The sequence below is a fragment of the Bubalus kerabau genome, chromosome 1 (assembly GCF_029407905.1).
Source record: "Bubalus kerabau isolate K-KA32 ecotype Philippines breed swamp buffalo chromosome 1, PCC_UOA_SB_1v2, whole genome shotgun sequence".
In the NCBI taxonomy this organism is placed as follows: domain Eukaryota; kingdom Metazoa; phylum Chordata; class Mammalia; order Artiodactyla; family Bovidae; genus Bubalus; species Bubalus kerabau.
The window spans coordinates 34,146,523-34,162,241 of NC_073624.1; the positions used below are offsets into that span (position 1 = coordinate 34,146,523).

General features: G+C 34.3%; 1 protein-coding gene across 11 annotated transcripts in view; it reads right to left on the bottom strand.

The window, feature by feature from the left end:
* Positions 1–15,719, bottom strand: part of C2CD5 (C2 calcium dependent domain containing 5) — a 96,540-nt gene that overhangs the window by 17,183 nt on the left and 63,638 nt on the right. For 10 of the 11 annotated variants that reach the window (XM_055571842.1, XM_055571833.1, XM_055571825.1 and 7 more), the window contains 10 exons: positions 15,340–15,531; positions 11,753–11,939; positions 9,806–9,970; positions 7,845–7,985; positions 5,875–5,938; positions 5,426–5,487; positions 5,107–5,205; positions 4,396–4,485; positions 3,826–3,913; positions 2,689–2,775 (listed from right to left, as the gene is read on the bottom strand). In XM_055571842.1, the coding sequence (XP_055427817.1) occupies positions 2,689–2,775; positions 3,826–3,913; positions 4,396–4,485; positions 5,107–5,205; positions 5,426–5,487; positions 5,875–5,938; positions 7,845–7,985; positions 9,806–9,970; positions 11,753–11,939; positions 15,340–15,531 (1,175 nt within the window). The remainder of the gene's footprint in view (positions 1–2,688; positions 2,776–3,825; positions 3,914–4,395; positions 4,486–5,106; positions 5,206–5,425; positions 5,488–5,874; positions 5,939–7,844; positions 7,986–9,805; positions 9,971–11,752; positions 11,940–15,339; positions 15,532–15,719) is intronic. The other variant, XM_055571801.1, reaches the window with a different exon arrangement.

The following is a 15,719-nucleotide window of genomic DNA, read 5'->3' on the forward strand; positions in this document are numbered from 1 at the left end:
TTGCAGAAAGAAAGTAAAGTTTTTTTTTTTAACATTTATTCCCCATCCTTGCCTTTCTATCTCCCACCTATTTCCTCTAAACCACTAAGCTTAACTGTTTCCAGATATTTCTATTCTCTATTCAAAGCCTGTCTTCATGTTAAAATATTCAGCTACTACATTCATGATATAACACTCTATTATTACATGTTTCCTACCTTTCAAAAGCCATTCTATCCTCAAATTTTCTAAAATATTTTGAAATAACTTTTTCTAATGTATATAGCATAGAACACGTTCTCCTGGAGAGACGTCAGGAAGCAAAGACAATAAGTAAGCATGCAACATAAACCACAGTATACACGACTTTAAAAAAAATGCACAGGTAAACTTTTTACTGTTCACTGATGATATTAAAATATAACATTCAAAGAAAGGCACGTAGGTTTTACAGTTAAGTACTTAGTATTAAAAGTTTTATATATATATATATATAAGTATTAGATGTGATGGTATGATTATGAAGCTGACAACAGTGACAATGATGATGATAAAGGCAGCAGGATCTGATTCAGTGATTTTCAAACTTTTTGAAACCCTTTCTTCTAACAAAATCACATAGGAAGCGAACACAGAAAGCACAGTGAATCAAAGCTGCTCTAGTTCAGAGGCAGGTGAGCCAGCACTAACCCTGACACCTTGCCTCTTGGAAGGCCACAAGGCACCTCTGAAGAAATTCTAGGGTTTGGAGGGACAGAGTTTAAAAATCATTGGTTTAACTGATTTGAAGCTATTTGGAAAATGAACTCAAAGAAGCTCAGTGTGACCTCAGGCATAATTTAGCTTTTGTTTTTAGTAATAATCGAAGAACCATACACCATAGAAACTCAAAAAAATCCGAGAATTTTAAAGGCTGGAGAGAATCTTCATCTTTTCACATTTTACAAATGAAGAACTGAGACTTCAGTGGCCTAACTGCAGATTAACTGGCCCAAGTTCTCACATTTGATATCATCAGGAGCAGAACTGAGAAAAAAGCCAGGTCTCTTGCTTTATTAGTCCACTTTATGGCCCTCTCCCATGCTCCTTAAAATAAACTGCAAATATTTTAGGTATTGTTTAGATATAACTTATTCTGCTCAAATTCTTCTTTGTTTTTCAGTTCACAGAGTATCATTTGTGCAAAATATACTGATTACTACAAAAAGCATTAGTTTTAATTACCTTTGAAAACATTTTGAAAGCTATTACCGAAACTAAGTTATCAATATAGACATGGTTAATTTACAGAGTTTAAATTTAATCTTCCACAGATTTCAGTAGCTATTAACAACATGGTAAAATAGAGCTGACAGGGACCTCAACTCCACAAATAAATATTTTTATAGATTAGCAATTAATCAAACCTTATTGCTGATAGGGTTATTGGTTTTAGTTGCCCCCTCCTCACCACTGCTCGGTAAGGATAAACTAAGTGAAAACTAAAAGTAGTTTGAAACTAACCCTGTGTTAAATGTAAGTTTCTATAGAAAGCAGGTGTTAAAAAAAAAAAATTTTATGAGGTCAGTTCAAGGAAGATTCTAGACTGTTCTGCTTTTTGTTCTAAAAGCTACATTTAAGTTATAAATCTGAACTCAGATTATCTTTGGATTTATACCTTTTTTTTTTTTTTAAAGAAATTCTCTATGAAGTTCTAAATGAGAATTTTATTTGGACAAAAAGGAAAAAGAACCACATGGTAACCATGTTAGAAAGTTCCAAATCTGAAAGTAGCTTAACTTTTTCAGCTCCAAAATATGAGTCAAGATCTATTTATCTTCATAGACTCTGAACTGATTTAGTAAAGACTCTACTGATATATACACAATGTGAATTTAAAGCTATTATGTATTATAACTAACTTCGTATCAGATAAAGTAACTGACAAATAGAAATCATATGCATGATAAAATGTAAACATTAGAAAGGCCATCTGATTTTAAATAATGAATGCATCATTTCTCAGAATAAAAAATATAGAAAAAACACAAACATTTATTGTATATAAACTGCTCTAAGATAAGGTATAGTAATTCTGAAATTTTTATAAGAATTACATTTAAATCACAAGAGAAATGGAAAAAACTACCTCCCATTTTTCTCCAAAGATTGTAGAGATATAAGTATACCTAATGCTACTGAATTAAGGGATAATCATTTTGCATTTGAAAAAATGTTCCTCAAATATAAGACACCCGAAAGACAGAAAGCTCATCCCTTTCTCATTTGCACTAATCCTTGCCCAAAACCTCTCTCCACATAGCTTCTGAAGAAAATAAGTATTTTGTTGTCTAAGAAAATCTAAAAGTTTCTGCAAGAGGTTAGAATGTTGCTGGAAAAAATTCACCAGATAAAAATATCAAAAATACCATATGTGAACAGTTAACTTTGGGAAATCCACATCTCTGAAAATAAAACTTTAATATATTTGAGGTATTAGAACAGAATATCATATGAAAAATTACCTTAATAAGTTATGATGAGATTACTAGGGAAATTAAAATGAAAGCAACAGTACTCTCTCCCCTTTATGAACATGAAGAAACATACAATGGGGAATGAAGAACAAATCTCCATTTCAAAATTAAGTTAAGATCACCTACAATCAAGAAGCAAGTAAAAGCATCTAGAAACTAGTATTTGTGCTTGCATTTCTCTTGCTTAACCAACCTTTAGCTGGTGGAAAAGGATGAGAAGGAAGTGAATCCGAACAGAGTTCCAGGGGAAACTGCAGAAGTTCTTCATTATCTGTAGAGGCTAGAGAAGCAAGAAAAAATATAAATTACTATGTAATGATCTCTTATTAATTTTTTAAAAATTAAGAATCTGGGATAGTATATGTATTTTTCCCCAACTCAATTTATTCTGGTTATTTTCTCCTTGCTTTCTACCTTCACGTGCAGACACTGAGAGTGGTTGCTATCTTTCCAGGTGGGACTGTTAAGATTTAGAAAGGATGATACATATAAACCTCTTAGCACAATGCCTTTCAAAGAATAAGCACTCACTAATAATTATTACTATCCTACTTTTGTATTGATACTATAGTAGTTCTGTAATACTTAAACCAGTTACTATTTTTTTTTTATAAATATCTGAACACATCATCATTTAACACATCTCTCAATCTGACATTTACTCAATACTATATAGGTGTAATTGGAGAAGGCGATGGCACCCCACTCCAGTACTCTTGCCTGGAAAACCCCATGGACGGAGGAGCCTGGTGGGCTGCAGTCCATGGGGTCACTAAGAGTCGGACATGACTGAGCGACTTCACTTTCACTTTTCAGTTTCATGCACTGGAGAAGGAAATGGCAACCCACTCCAGTGTTCTTGCCTGGAGAATCCCAGGGACGGGGGAGTCTGGTGGGCTGCCGTCTATGGGGTCACAAAGAGTCAGACACGACTGAAGCGACTTAGCAGCAGCAGCAGCAGCAGCATATAGGTGTAATATATTCAACTTAAAATATTTTAGATATTTATTTAGCCAGCAAGTCATTAAACTTCAGAAAGTTTCTTTTTTTTCAGAGCCTCTAAATTGCTGAAGAATTAATGATACAATCTAAGTCTAAAAAACAGCCACATGCTGTGTAATCAGCAGTGAACCACCTATCCATGTGTGAAACAAAAAAAAGCCAATCATATGCTTATCCATACAGTTGATAAAGAAAACAGGAAAAGTAACAGTATCTTACCAAAAAACATATCATTTAGTTACCTATTCTCTATATTTCTTCACTGAACTATAAAATAGACAAATATATTTTTTTCACTGAACCATACTCCCATCTACCGCAGGTTTACCTCTTTGCAATAACTTCTCAGCGTGTGTTTTTGTAGTCTGTAAAGCCTGATTTTTGTCAAAAGTTATTGCAACTGCTGTGACTGTAACCTAGAATCACAGAAACAATATGATGAGCGAAGTAATCATTCCCCAAATCATCTTCTCACAGATCTTTCTCACTACATACAACTTATACAAACTGGCTAATCTGCCTTTAGTTTTACTGGTTAAGATTCCTAACCAGAACTGCACATAAACTCAAATATTCAGACTACAACTAAGCCCAACATGTACACCGAAACCTAGGTATTCCAAAAAAAGCTCAAGAACCTTCTCTAAAGGATGGAGACTGCAGAAGTCACACTGAGACAGAACTCCCAGTGGGTATTACGCTGGAACACACATTTGATTCCACCTTTAGATAACTAGAGTTCACAAAAGTAAAACGGACAGATAAGGTCTGACTCATACTATAACATGTTTAAAAATATTTTGAAATAAAGCAGCTTACACTTCTCAATTATGGAAAATGTATAATATTAAAACAGATCAAAGAAATCTTTTTTAATAATAGAATAAACTGTAATTACCTGAATTAATTCATCTTCAGGGAGAGAGACTGTAAAATTGACATGGCAGAGGCAGCAGGGGGTCATAGACCGGAGTTTAAAATACAGGCTCTACACAAAAGAAAATGTTAGTAATATCACTTCTTGTAATTTAAAAATCCATAAAAAATGATTTTGAATGCATATTTTACTGTGGCAAATAAAATTCAAAAGATTAAAACATTTCTGTTTTGTCTATTCTTTCATTAAGAATACAGTTTGGGTGGGGGGGACACATGTATACCCATGGCTGATACATGTTGATATAAAGCAAAAACCATCACGATATTGTACATTATCTTCCAATTAAAATAAATTAATTAAAAAAATAAAAAATGGAGATATTAAAAAATGAATACAGTTTTAATATCTGAGCAGACAGTAATATTTAGTCATATTTCTAAGTCATAAAAACATAAGAAAGAGGGATTTTAAAAATTTATAAATACAGATTTTTATGCAGTTTAAAGCTATGAAATAACTCAAAATATATATCTTTTATACTATGGCATATTAGGATGGAGAGGACAACTTTGGCATTTTACTTGGTGGCAAGTTAAGACTGACAAATAAATAAAAATAATTGTCCCTACCACTGTGCAAGGTATTCCAGACAATATAAGCACTTTTCTTTTTAAATCTCATGATCCTTAGGCATTTTAACTAAGGTATAGTTAGTCAGAAGGTTCCTACCTTAAGCAAGTTTTCACAGAGATCATTAAAGTTCTTATTAAGGGCTTGATTAGTCAGGTTAAGGCTGCTTAATCGGATTACTCTTACTGATGTAAACATCTAAATATGGGAAGATATAATGGCATGTCATTTCATTATTTTTAACTATATACTGTAACAGAAAATAAACAATAACTACCATACTACTACTATAATAATTATTTTCTAAAAAGATAAGATTTAATTGCAATAAGGAGGCAAAAAGAAGACACATGTTAAGAAAAAACTTGCCAAAATCACACATGCTATACTTGTTTAAAATTAAGAATAAAAGGTTTACCTGTATTTCAGATGTCCAATTATTTATACCAGGCATGATTTCTGTATTACAACTATAAAAGCCTGTCAAAATAAATTAGAGTTAAAACTTATGATACTATTTCATTTATTCTTGTTGTTAAAGGATAACATATTTCAATTATTACATGAAGTCCTAACTGTAAAATCTACTCATTCTTTTCTTCTAAAACTCTATACCTCTGGGAAACTTCAGACCACATTAATAAATTAGCATGGTTTGGGGGGTAATGATAAACATAAAAGGATTAAAAATCAGCTCACAAGTTCTAATGTAAATATTTTTAAACACTGTGTTTTCAATCTTGGGCAGCAAAGAACATGACAGAATGTAACACTGACAAAGCCTTTAAAGTTAGTGCTATAACAATTATGAACCAAAATACTGATATGCAAAACTAGTCTCCTCTCGGATAATTTTTCTCTATTTACCTGAAGGAGGTGGGACATCAGTGAGGAGAGAATGTACATCTTCCATAGCATCTGTGTCATCAATCTGAAAATGAGAAGATTAAACCTATCACATAAATAATAAATATATAGTTATTTTTAAGATTATTTTTATTATTTATTAAATAGAAAACATAAAGCGTCAAGGAAAAGTAGAGCCATTTTCCCCTAAGTTAAAGCACAAAATTTGAAAAAACTTTTCTAAAATCTATAAACTTTACTGCAATAATAATTATAAATACTTCTAAATGAAATATCTTACATTACAAAGTACACAGGGTTAGAAAAAAATCAAGCCTTTTCTCAAGACTTTTTGAGGGCATGTTTCAAAAGATTTACAAAGATAACATAAATAATCACTACCTCTGTTTAAACTAATAAAGTGTAACGTTAAAAAATCTTTTGGCTAAATATGGAACTGCTTTAAAATAGAATTACATAGGGATAAATTTAAAGGTATATCTTAAAAAAATAAGTACAAATTCCATTTTTCTTACATCTCAATATTCTGTTGTGAATTATAAATAGTGAACATATCCAACTGGACATATATAGACATTCCTCTGTACCCTGGGGGTCTAAGTCCCACCTCAGACCCTTGAGGTGTCAAGAATCACTTTCACTTACACTTTGCTTCAGTTACCCACAGTCATGGCCATACCTCAACTGTGGTATTCCCCAAAACATTTCACACCAAGATCTCAAGCACTCTCCAAACACAACCCCTGTGTCTCTCTGTCCCTTCTTTTACTGAATCTACACCTTGCCTTCTTGTCCACACTTGAAGCACTTCCATTCTCCAATTAGCTAGAATCCCAGGATCAGAAGTATAAAAAAATGCTCTGGATCAAGGTTTAAGTAATGCTAAGAATCATCTGGAGGGTTTGTGAAAGATTCCTGGGCCCCACATTGAAATATTCATGTTCGAGGTCTGAAGTAGGGGCCCCAGGGTCTGAATTTCTTACGAACTCCCAGCTGGTGCCAATGCCACCTCACAGGACACTGAGTAGCACTGCTCTAAACAGAACCCTGGAGCTTGTTACCTCTTAATCTTTCACTGACCTACTACACTTTTCTTTTTCCATTCTCAGATTGTAGAAATTATGAGAAAAGTGTACAAAGTCATATAGTTTGAGTTTTCTACAAGGTAACACTCTTATTTCAGTTAAGCCTTGAGCATCTTCTACAGCTGACATCCTAATCATTCACAGGCACTGTTCTAGACTCTTCAAGCCTCCAATACCAACCCAGTTCAATTCTACTATCACTTTCCTGCTTTACTGAGATGCAGATGTCGGATTTTTTCTCTCAACTGTCACCTTATCAGGAAACATTTCTCAGTATCTTCATTTATTTTCCTTTCCTTCAGGATCAAAGAAAGATCATCAACCCTTTTAAAGCTAAGCATTCTACAGGGGAGTGCCTAGGAAGCAGATCTGTGAAAGCAGAGGTTCCATAAACCTTTCATGTCACATTTATTCTTCAGGAAAGTCAGTTCTGAATGTCTTTGTACAATGAAAGTTCGATTACATATTCTGAACTCGGCAAGAAAACACTACAGTGCTTACATTATTATGTTTACATGTAAAAATGTTATAGTAACATTATGACCTATAAAGTAAATAAGAACTATAGTAAGTGAAGGAATAGAACCTTATTTAAATTAATTCAAATTTACAAAAATAGCTCCAAAAGTTTAATGTTTTTATTTCAACCCCAACATTAATTCTTCTCAAACCATCTACATTATTTAATCAGTCATCTGGTGTTAAACAAAAGATATATTACCAAGTCTTGATATCTTCAAATTTGTTGTAATTTCTGTAAGAAAACATTCTTCTGACATTTATAACAGTTGTAATGATAAAAATCGCACCAATTTAGGATTTGATTGCAAAAATACATATCTTATCGTCCAAAAACTTTTAGAAATTATTTCAATGCAATAATACCTCCAAAACAAAGGCATCTTTTTTCCCATGTGAAAGGTCCAATTCTGTAACTTCATCAGAGCTTTCTGACTGAGATCTCAAAAGTCTTGAGCGTTGTCTAGGTTCTGGAATGGGGGATCCTATAATCTCTTCAGATATCTCCTAAAAGAAATATAATTGCTTTATATCGTATCTTTTTCTGTTTAATGGAGCTTCAGTTGACATGTAACATAGCAGTTTCAGGTGCTCAACACAATGATTTGATATTTGTATGCTTCAGTCTGGTTTTAAATTTGCATATTAATAGAAAACTACGGGGGGGGGGGTCTGTAAAATGTATTCCTAGTCTATATTTAATTATAATCTTTAGGAATAATTAAACTTTTATAGAATACATGTCTATCTCTTTTAGTCAGACACAACTTGGGGACTAAACAACCACCACGCCTTGATACAATAATCCAGAAACTATCAGACACAGCAAGGCAACACTGACATCTAGTGTACAAAGAGGACACTACAACTGGTAGGGAACTAGCGGTTTTTCCAGCTCACAGTGTTTTCTACTCAACATTTGAAAGTCCTAAATAACTCATAAAGAATTAAAGATTATGTACCCAAATAACATTCTAATCTTTTATATCTTATGCAGTGTTAGTTTTTCAAAGCCCCAAATAGTAAAATGTGGTATATGATATACATATCTATGTTTGTGTTTGTACACATAATACATATATTATACATGTATTTGCTATGCAACTTATTAAGCTAAATAAATTTTGACAGTTACAATGATCTTTTCAAGGTAAATGTATGGTGCAATCTTTTATGGGTTTGTAAGTTTTTACCTATTTTATAGCCAAAGATCGCAGCTAACTATAGAGGTTCTAAATAGCTGCTGGCCACAAGGATACCAACAGAAAGTGGGTATGTGAACACAAATGTAAAAGACAAAGCTTGCTGTTGGTATAACAGAGCTATCTTTAAAAAAAAAAAAAAAAAAAAGACCAAGGAAATTATTTTTAAAAAGGTTTTTCCAAACTGTTTTCAACGTTCTCTGCTAGTGCACACCTTACATAAGACTGCCACCGCAGTTTCCTAACTCAGCTACTCCGCAGCACCTTCATATCCATTACCTTACTTGCTTTCCACATTAATCTGCCCTACATAAATCTGACAGGGTGCCTGCTACAGTGACTACAAAGTGAGAAAGAAAAGACCCTGCATTTTTTAGTATTTTTGCCATAGATAAGCAATCTTTCATTATACTAAACAAAGAAAATTTTAAGCCATTTATTTGGTTACTTAACAAGGACTTATCTATCGGGAGGCTACTACTAGGAGGAACTGGCTGGGCCACTAGGAATACAGCCCTGATGCAGCTTCATTCTACCGAGAGCATCAGGCAAGTAAGTGAGAGTCACTCAGTCGTGTCCAACTCTTTGTGACCCCATGGACTATACAGTCCTTGGCATTCTCTAGGCCAGAATACTGGAGTGGGTAGCCTTTCCGTTCTCCAGGGGATCTTTCCAACCCAGGAATCGAACCCAGGTCTCCCATATTGCAAGTGGATTCTTTACCAGCTGAGCCACCAGGGAAGCCCAAGAGTACTGGAGATAGCCTAGCCCTTCTACAGTAGATCTTCCTGATTTAAACTGAGGTCTCCTGCATTGAAGGCAGATTCTTTACCAACTGAGCTATCAGGGAAGCCCAGGAGCAACAAGCAATACACAAAAACATACTTCACACATAAAGACACACAGAAATAAGAGAAACAGAAAACAATAAAACACTGAAGGGAGATGGAAGTATCAAAAATTGATGGGACAGTTACCATTTTTTCAATAGGGTGTTTGGAGTTGGCTTCCCTAAAAAATAAGACATTTGAGCATGGATGTAAAGGAAGGAGAAAGAATGAGTAATAGGGACAGCAAATTGAGACAATAACTTATGTATTCACAATGGAGATTTATTTCACTTACCGGAGGATTGATTTCATACAACTCTTTATTCTTGGCAATCGTGTCATTTATCTTCTTCTGCATATGAGATATATGCTGCTCGTATGAGCCATCATTAGGAGTCTTTCCAGCAATCTGAATACCACCAGGCGTTGGTAAAGCTGCTAAATACACACCGGTGGCCGACTGGTAAAAATAATGGGGGAATAATGAGAAAAAAAAAATCTAAATCATAACAGTCCTTCAGTATTCATATTCAGAAATATGGTCCTTGTCCTGTAGGAAAAAGATAATTAGCACCAGTGTTTGCACAGGACATATGTAAAAGAACACAGAAAAACAGAACTGGTAGCACAGGGGTTGGTTACTCCCAGTGAGAACCCTGGGTAGGTCGGACACAGTAGTGACAGGACAATTTGCTTGGCTCTGCACACACAACCGGACTTTAATGTGCACAGAAAGAAACAGCTCAGGAAAATATGATTGAAAACTGTAATAAAATAAGTATTTCATGAATGAGTAGTTTATCTTTAAAATGGCGAAAGTAAAAAAGAAACTTATGCAAAGCAAGTAAAGAAACTGAAGTTCAGAAAGGATAGGAAGCTTACTCAACATCACATCAATAAATGTGGAGAAGAGATGTGAATGTGTTTCAAACTCTTAAAACCAAGAACTTTCCACTATATCATCCTAACTTCATAATCACCAAGAAAGAAAACCTGATACAGATTTATTTTAAATATTTAATTAAATAAAATTCTGATTTTGTAACAGTACTGCATGTCATTAGTACTGAAAACCTATTAGGGGAAATACAAAACAAGATAAAACACACACACACATGTGCTTTATGTTTAAATGTGTTTCTGTAAGGAAAGAAAGCAAAAAAAAATGTATAAAAGTACCCACAGCAAATTATTAACATCAAAGGAGTAGAATGGAGAAAAGAGAAGACAAGTCTTTTAACTCTGGATAGTTGCATAAATTTTAAGAGCTGTTGTTGTTACTAAAATTTTTAAGCAACTGCCAATTTTGTTAAAGTCCATCCTGGAAAGCGTGTGGTGCTCTATGAAGTCTGGTCCCCAGAAGCTCTTTCTCCTGGTTTGTTCACATGTCCATGACTGGACCCACAACCCAGTCTCTGATGCTCAAACTTAGAATGCCCTCCACACCATATGAAGCCTGAGAGCACCATCTCTTAACACTTTCTTAACTGCATTCACTAATGAGGCAACAACCCAGCATAGCTGAGAACACAAACTCTGGAACTAGACAGGCCTGCATTTGAAACTGAGCTCTGGTATGTGTGACCATATCACTTTGGACAAGTCTCAATCTATTATGGCATCTGTCTTCTCTTGTAAAGTTAAGATAATGCCACATTCCTTCCAGAGCAGCGCAGTGCCACATACCCGGGAGACACTCATCAGAGATTACCTATTGTGAAAGCTACTCTTGGGACCTTGAGATTCAGGTGTACAGACTAAAAAAGTCTCCAATAGTTACAATGAGTGTCCCTAGTGATTAAGAAGAAAAGATCAGTAAGAATCAGAAAAGGCAGTATATGAGGCAGGAATGTTAACAATGCTAAGAAGGAAAAACCCTATGTTAGCAAGTATAAACAATAATAAAGTCCAGACAATGGTGGCCAACTTACAAAATAAGGTCTACATGGTAATTCTTAGAAATGTGACTATAAGAATTATAATCTGAATACAAAAATAGAATAATAACATAAATATAAATTTATATAATAGTTTATTAATTTAATTTCAAAATAATTTCATAAAGAAATATAAAAGTATCTGAAAGTCTATCACTGGATTTCTTTTCTTCTTATAATGTCCCTAGCCTTTAGAAGTCTTAATGCCAATAGCTAAGTCTTCTTAAAAGACTCTTTGAATCTCATAAAACAGAATCTACAACTACATGAATCACAAAACAAAAACAAAACATCTTGAAACTTACCGCTAAGCCCATCAACATATTTTCGCCCACTGTGATCTGAATTCTCAGTCCAAATAAAGCATTCATTGCTTTGAGTTTTAGTTTATTCATTAGCTGAGTATGCACTTCATATTCCATAAATGGCAAGAGATTACTGATGGCTGTGGCATTTGCTTCTGCCTGTGCCTTCTTTTTTAAGCGACACAACCTATTAAGGAAAATAATGTAGTCAGTGGACAGTGTTCCTGACACCATCTTAAGCGATATCCAATTTTTAAAACTTCATAAAAATGTGCTTGATTAAAAACATTTACTTGCTTCAGATGGGCTTATTATGTTTTATCAATAATCCTTTCTGCCATTTTTTCACTGTATACACTTTTGGTAAAAGTCCCATTTTGATAAACCAAAGGAAAAAAAAAATCTCAAAATCTCTAGAAATGAAACAAATAGTAATCAAAATCATCAGAGAATATAATTTTAAATCTTAGGTTTCATAACTCCACATGATCATATAATGGGTGGACAATAGAGAAAAAAGTTAATTTACTCATTAAAAGAATATAAAACTTGAGTATCTACCATGTGCCAGGCACTGTTCTAGGTGGTGAGCAATGATCAAGGAATAAAACACAGAGACCCTGCTCATGACTGTATTCCAGGGGAGGAGTAATTAAAAAAAAGGCAAAGAAACAAAGCCAACTGCAGACAACACTTAAGAATCAGGTATGTGCAGAAAATAAACCAGGGGAAGAAAGAATAATTGGACAGAAGGCCTCAGAGCAGAGATAACACCTGAGCCAGGATCTTAAAGACAAAATAGAATTGGGACTGCTGGAGAAAGACAACGATGGAATGAAGTTGGCATATTACAAGAACCAAAAGGAGACCATTGTAGCTCCAGTGAAGTGAGCAAAGGTGAGGGCAGCACAGAGGAGGATGCAGTTAAGCATGGGCATGAATATTTTAGGACTGGTCATGGTGAGGAGTTTGATTTTATTCTACCAGCAATGGGAATGCCAGATAGATTTTAAGAAGTAACATGATCTAATGTATATTTTAGGACATCATTTATACTGCTACACAGAGAATGGTGCAAAGAGAACTGATGTGGGAATGGTGAACAAGAGCTACTTAGGTGACAGACAACAAAAGCTTGGACTAAAAAGTTGACTGAAAAGATGAAGAGAAGATCCCCAAACTGGTAAGCCAGGCTGCTCAGGCCAGTAGTTGTTAAAAAACAATTGCTGGGCTCCATCCCTAGGGTTTCCAAATCAACAGTTCTGGCACAGAGCCTCAATATGCATTTCTATACATTCCCCCAGGATGGTGATGCTATTGGTCTAAGGGCCACACTCTGAGAACTGCTGAAGAAGACTACCTAAAACAAGGAAAAAAAAAAACAAAACAAAACTGGATAAACTATGTACTTTTAAAAATCTTCCTAAAAGCATCACAGGACCAGGGCAAGGGGCAATACAGGGTATAAATATAAGTGGGTAGCATAAGGAAGTTCTTTTGTGGTGGTGAACAGCTGTGTATCTCGCCTGTGACGGTGGTTTACATCATCTATTTGTTGGATAAAACTGCATAGACATATATATACACACACACACACACACAAATACTTAAATGAATGCAAGTATTAAAAATGTAAAACTGATTCAGGTCTGGAGCATAGTTAAAACCATTATAACAATGTCAATATCCTAGCTGATACCCTACTACAGCTGTGTAAGATGTCACCAATCGGGGAAGCTAGGTGAAGGGCACACAGGACTTTTTACAATATTTGCCAAAGCAAGTAAAACACAATGAACAATAAGCAGCAGAAACAACAGAAATAAAAATGTTTTAGATATTAAAATAATCAGTTACAGAATCAAACACAGACTATAGTATGTGATATCAGATTTGAAAAAGAATAAAATACAACTTCTGGAAATCAAAAATTTTAAACCCAATTATTAGGCATAATAGCATATTAAAGACAGCTGAAGACAAAACTAAAGAACTGAAAGATAAGAAAATATCCAAAATATAACATAAAGAAATAAAAAGATTAAAAATATAGATAAGAAAGTAACAGACATAGAAGAGGCAGTCAGAAAGTGACACATACTTTAATTGGAATATCAAGATGAGAGAACAGATGAATCACAGAACTAACCTAAAATTTTTTAAAACACATGAAAGATACCAATCTATAAATTCAAGATGTCCAAGGTATAGCAATTAGGATAAAGAGAACTCCATACCTAATACTCTACAGGGAAACTGAAGGAAACTGAACAAAACTCAAGACAAATAAAATAGCTTGCACACAGCCTGAGGGAAAAAAATAGACAAACTTCAAAAGAAGAACAGTTAGTCTAATAGGTTATTTCTCAACAGTTGCAATGAAGGCCAGAAGGCAGTGGAAGAGTATTTTCAATGTGCTTAAAGAAAATAACTGCTAGCCAAAGATACTGTTTAAAGATAAAATAGGCTCATTTTCAAACACGTAAAAATAGTTCACCATCAACAGATCCATCAAAAAAATACTCAAGGAGATAACTCAGGTGAAAGAAAAACTATTCTAAATGGAAGGTCTAAGATGCAAGACGGAATGAAAGCAAAAAGGAAATAGATTAGAAATATAAATAACTCTGATGTGGGGAGGTTAGGCAAGAGAACAATGTCTAAGAATACCATATTTGCAATGAAGAACTGAATAGAGCAAGTATCACTTATGAAAACAGGAAAGACCAATATGAAAGAAATGGATAAAATCAGCAGTTCAATATGGAACAAGTATGAGATGCTTATGAAAGTGGGGTATAAAGTAGACAGCAAAGTATATGGGTCTGAAGCTCAGAATAAAGTTCTGAACTAGAGCTATACATTTAGGAGTCCTAGACTTACAGACAGAATACAGATACATAGGAGTTGATGACTTCAACTAGCGAGAGAGCTTCGAGAAGAGGGTCTGAACTCATGGCTCTCAAGGAACAAGAAATGAGGAGGAATGAAGACTACATATAAAGGCAGGAAAAAAGAGGACATGTGGCATTGTGAAGTCATGAATTTCAAGGAGAAAACGATCAGCTGTGTGATTATTGCTGAGACCTTAAATAAAATGAGGACAGAAATGCTCCATGGATTTGGCAGCCTGACAGTTGTTAGTGACCTAGATAGCTGCAGCTGTTTCCTGTGTGCTTTCCAATTTCCTATTCCAGCACACTTTAAAGAGAACTCTTAACAGCTAACTGAAATTGTTAAAAAAAAAAAAAAAAAAAAAAAAAACACAAAAAACCACATAGCACCATTCTTAAAAAGAACAAAAAGTCAACTTCCAAAATGTATCAGATATTTAACGTCATTAAAGCATACTGAGTCACATCCCTCACCTGTGACAGGTTAGTTAATAATCTTCATAATAATAAACATTTGTACCTAATTTCAATTTTTAAGACTGCTTTTGCATTAAAGTTTATCTGAGTCTCATAAAGAGGATTATTTTTCCTTCCAATTTTCCATACAGTAAAATCATATGGATCAAATATGTCTATTTGACTTCATACTCTACATTCCTTCAAGGACCCCAAGTACTGTCTTCACAAACATACCTTGCTTGAATGAGACAACCTTTTCCAATAACTGTTGCATCCACTGGGAGGTCTATGGTTGTGAAGAGAACATCAGGAACTTTTTGTTTCCTGCAGTTATTGCAGTATGTGAGATGAGCTGGAAACGGCATATTCAATTCATCATATGGTATATGGCAAAATCCACAGCCTGCAGGCAAATTTTCTTCTAGCCTATATGGATACATTAAGGGGAAAAAAGGCATTCTTGAAAAATTCTACACATTTTTCCAAAAACAAATATTCTCTATCCAGTACCTGTGTACAAACTATATCATAACTTTGACCATAATAGGTACCACTATGATTGATAAGAAATAAACAGGAAATCAGAACCACACACTGTTATGAAAGAAGAGGCT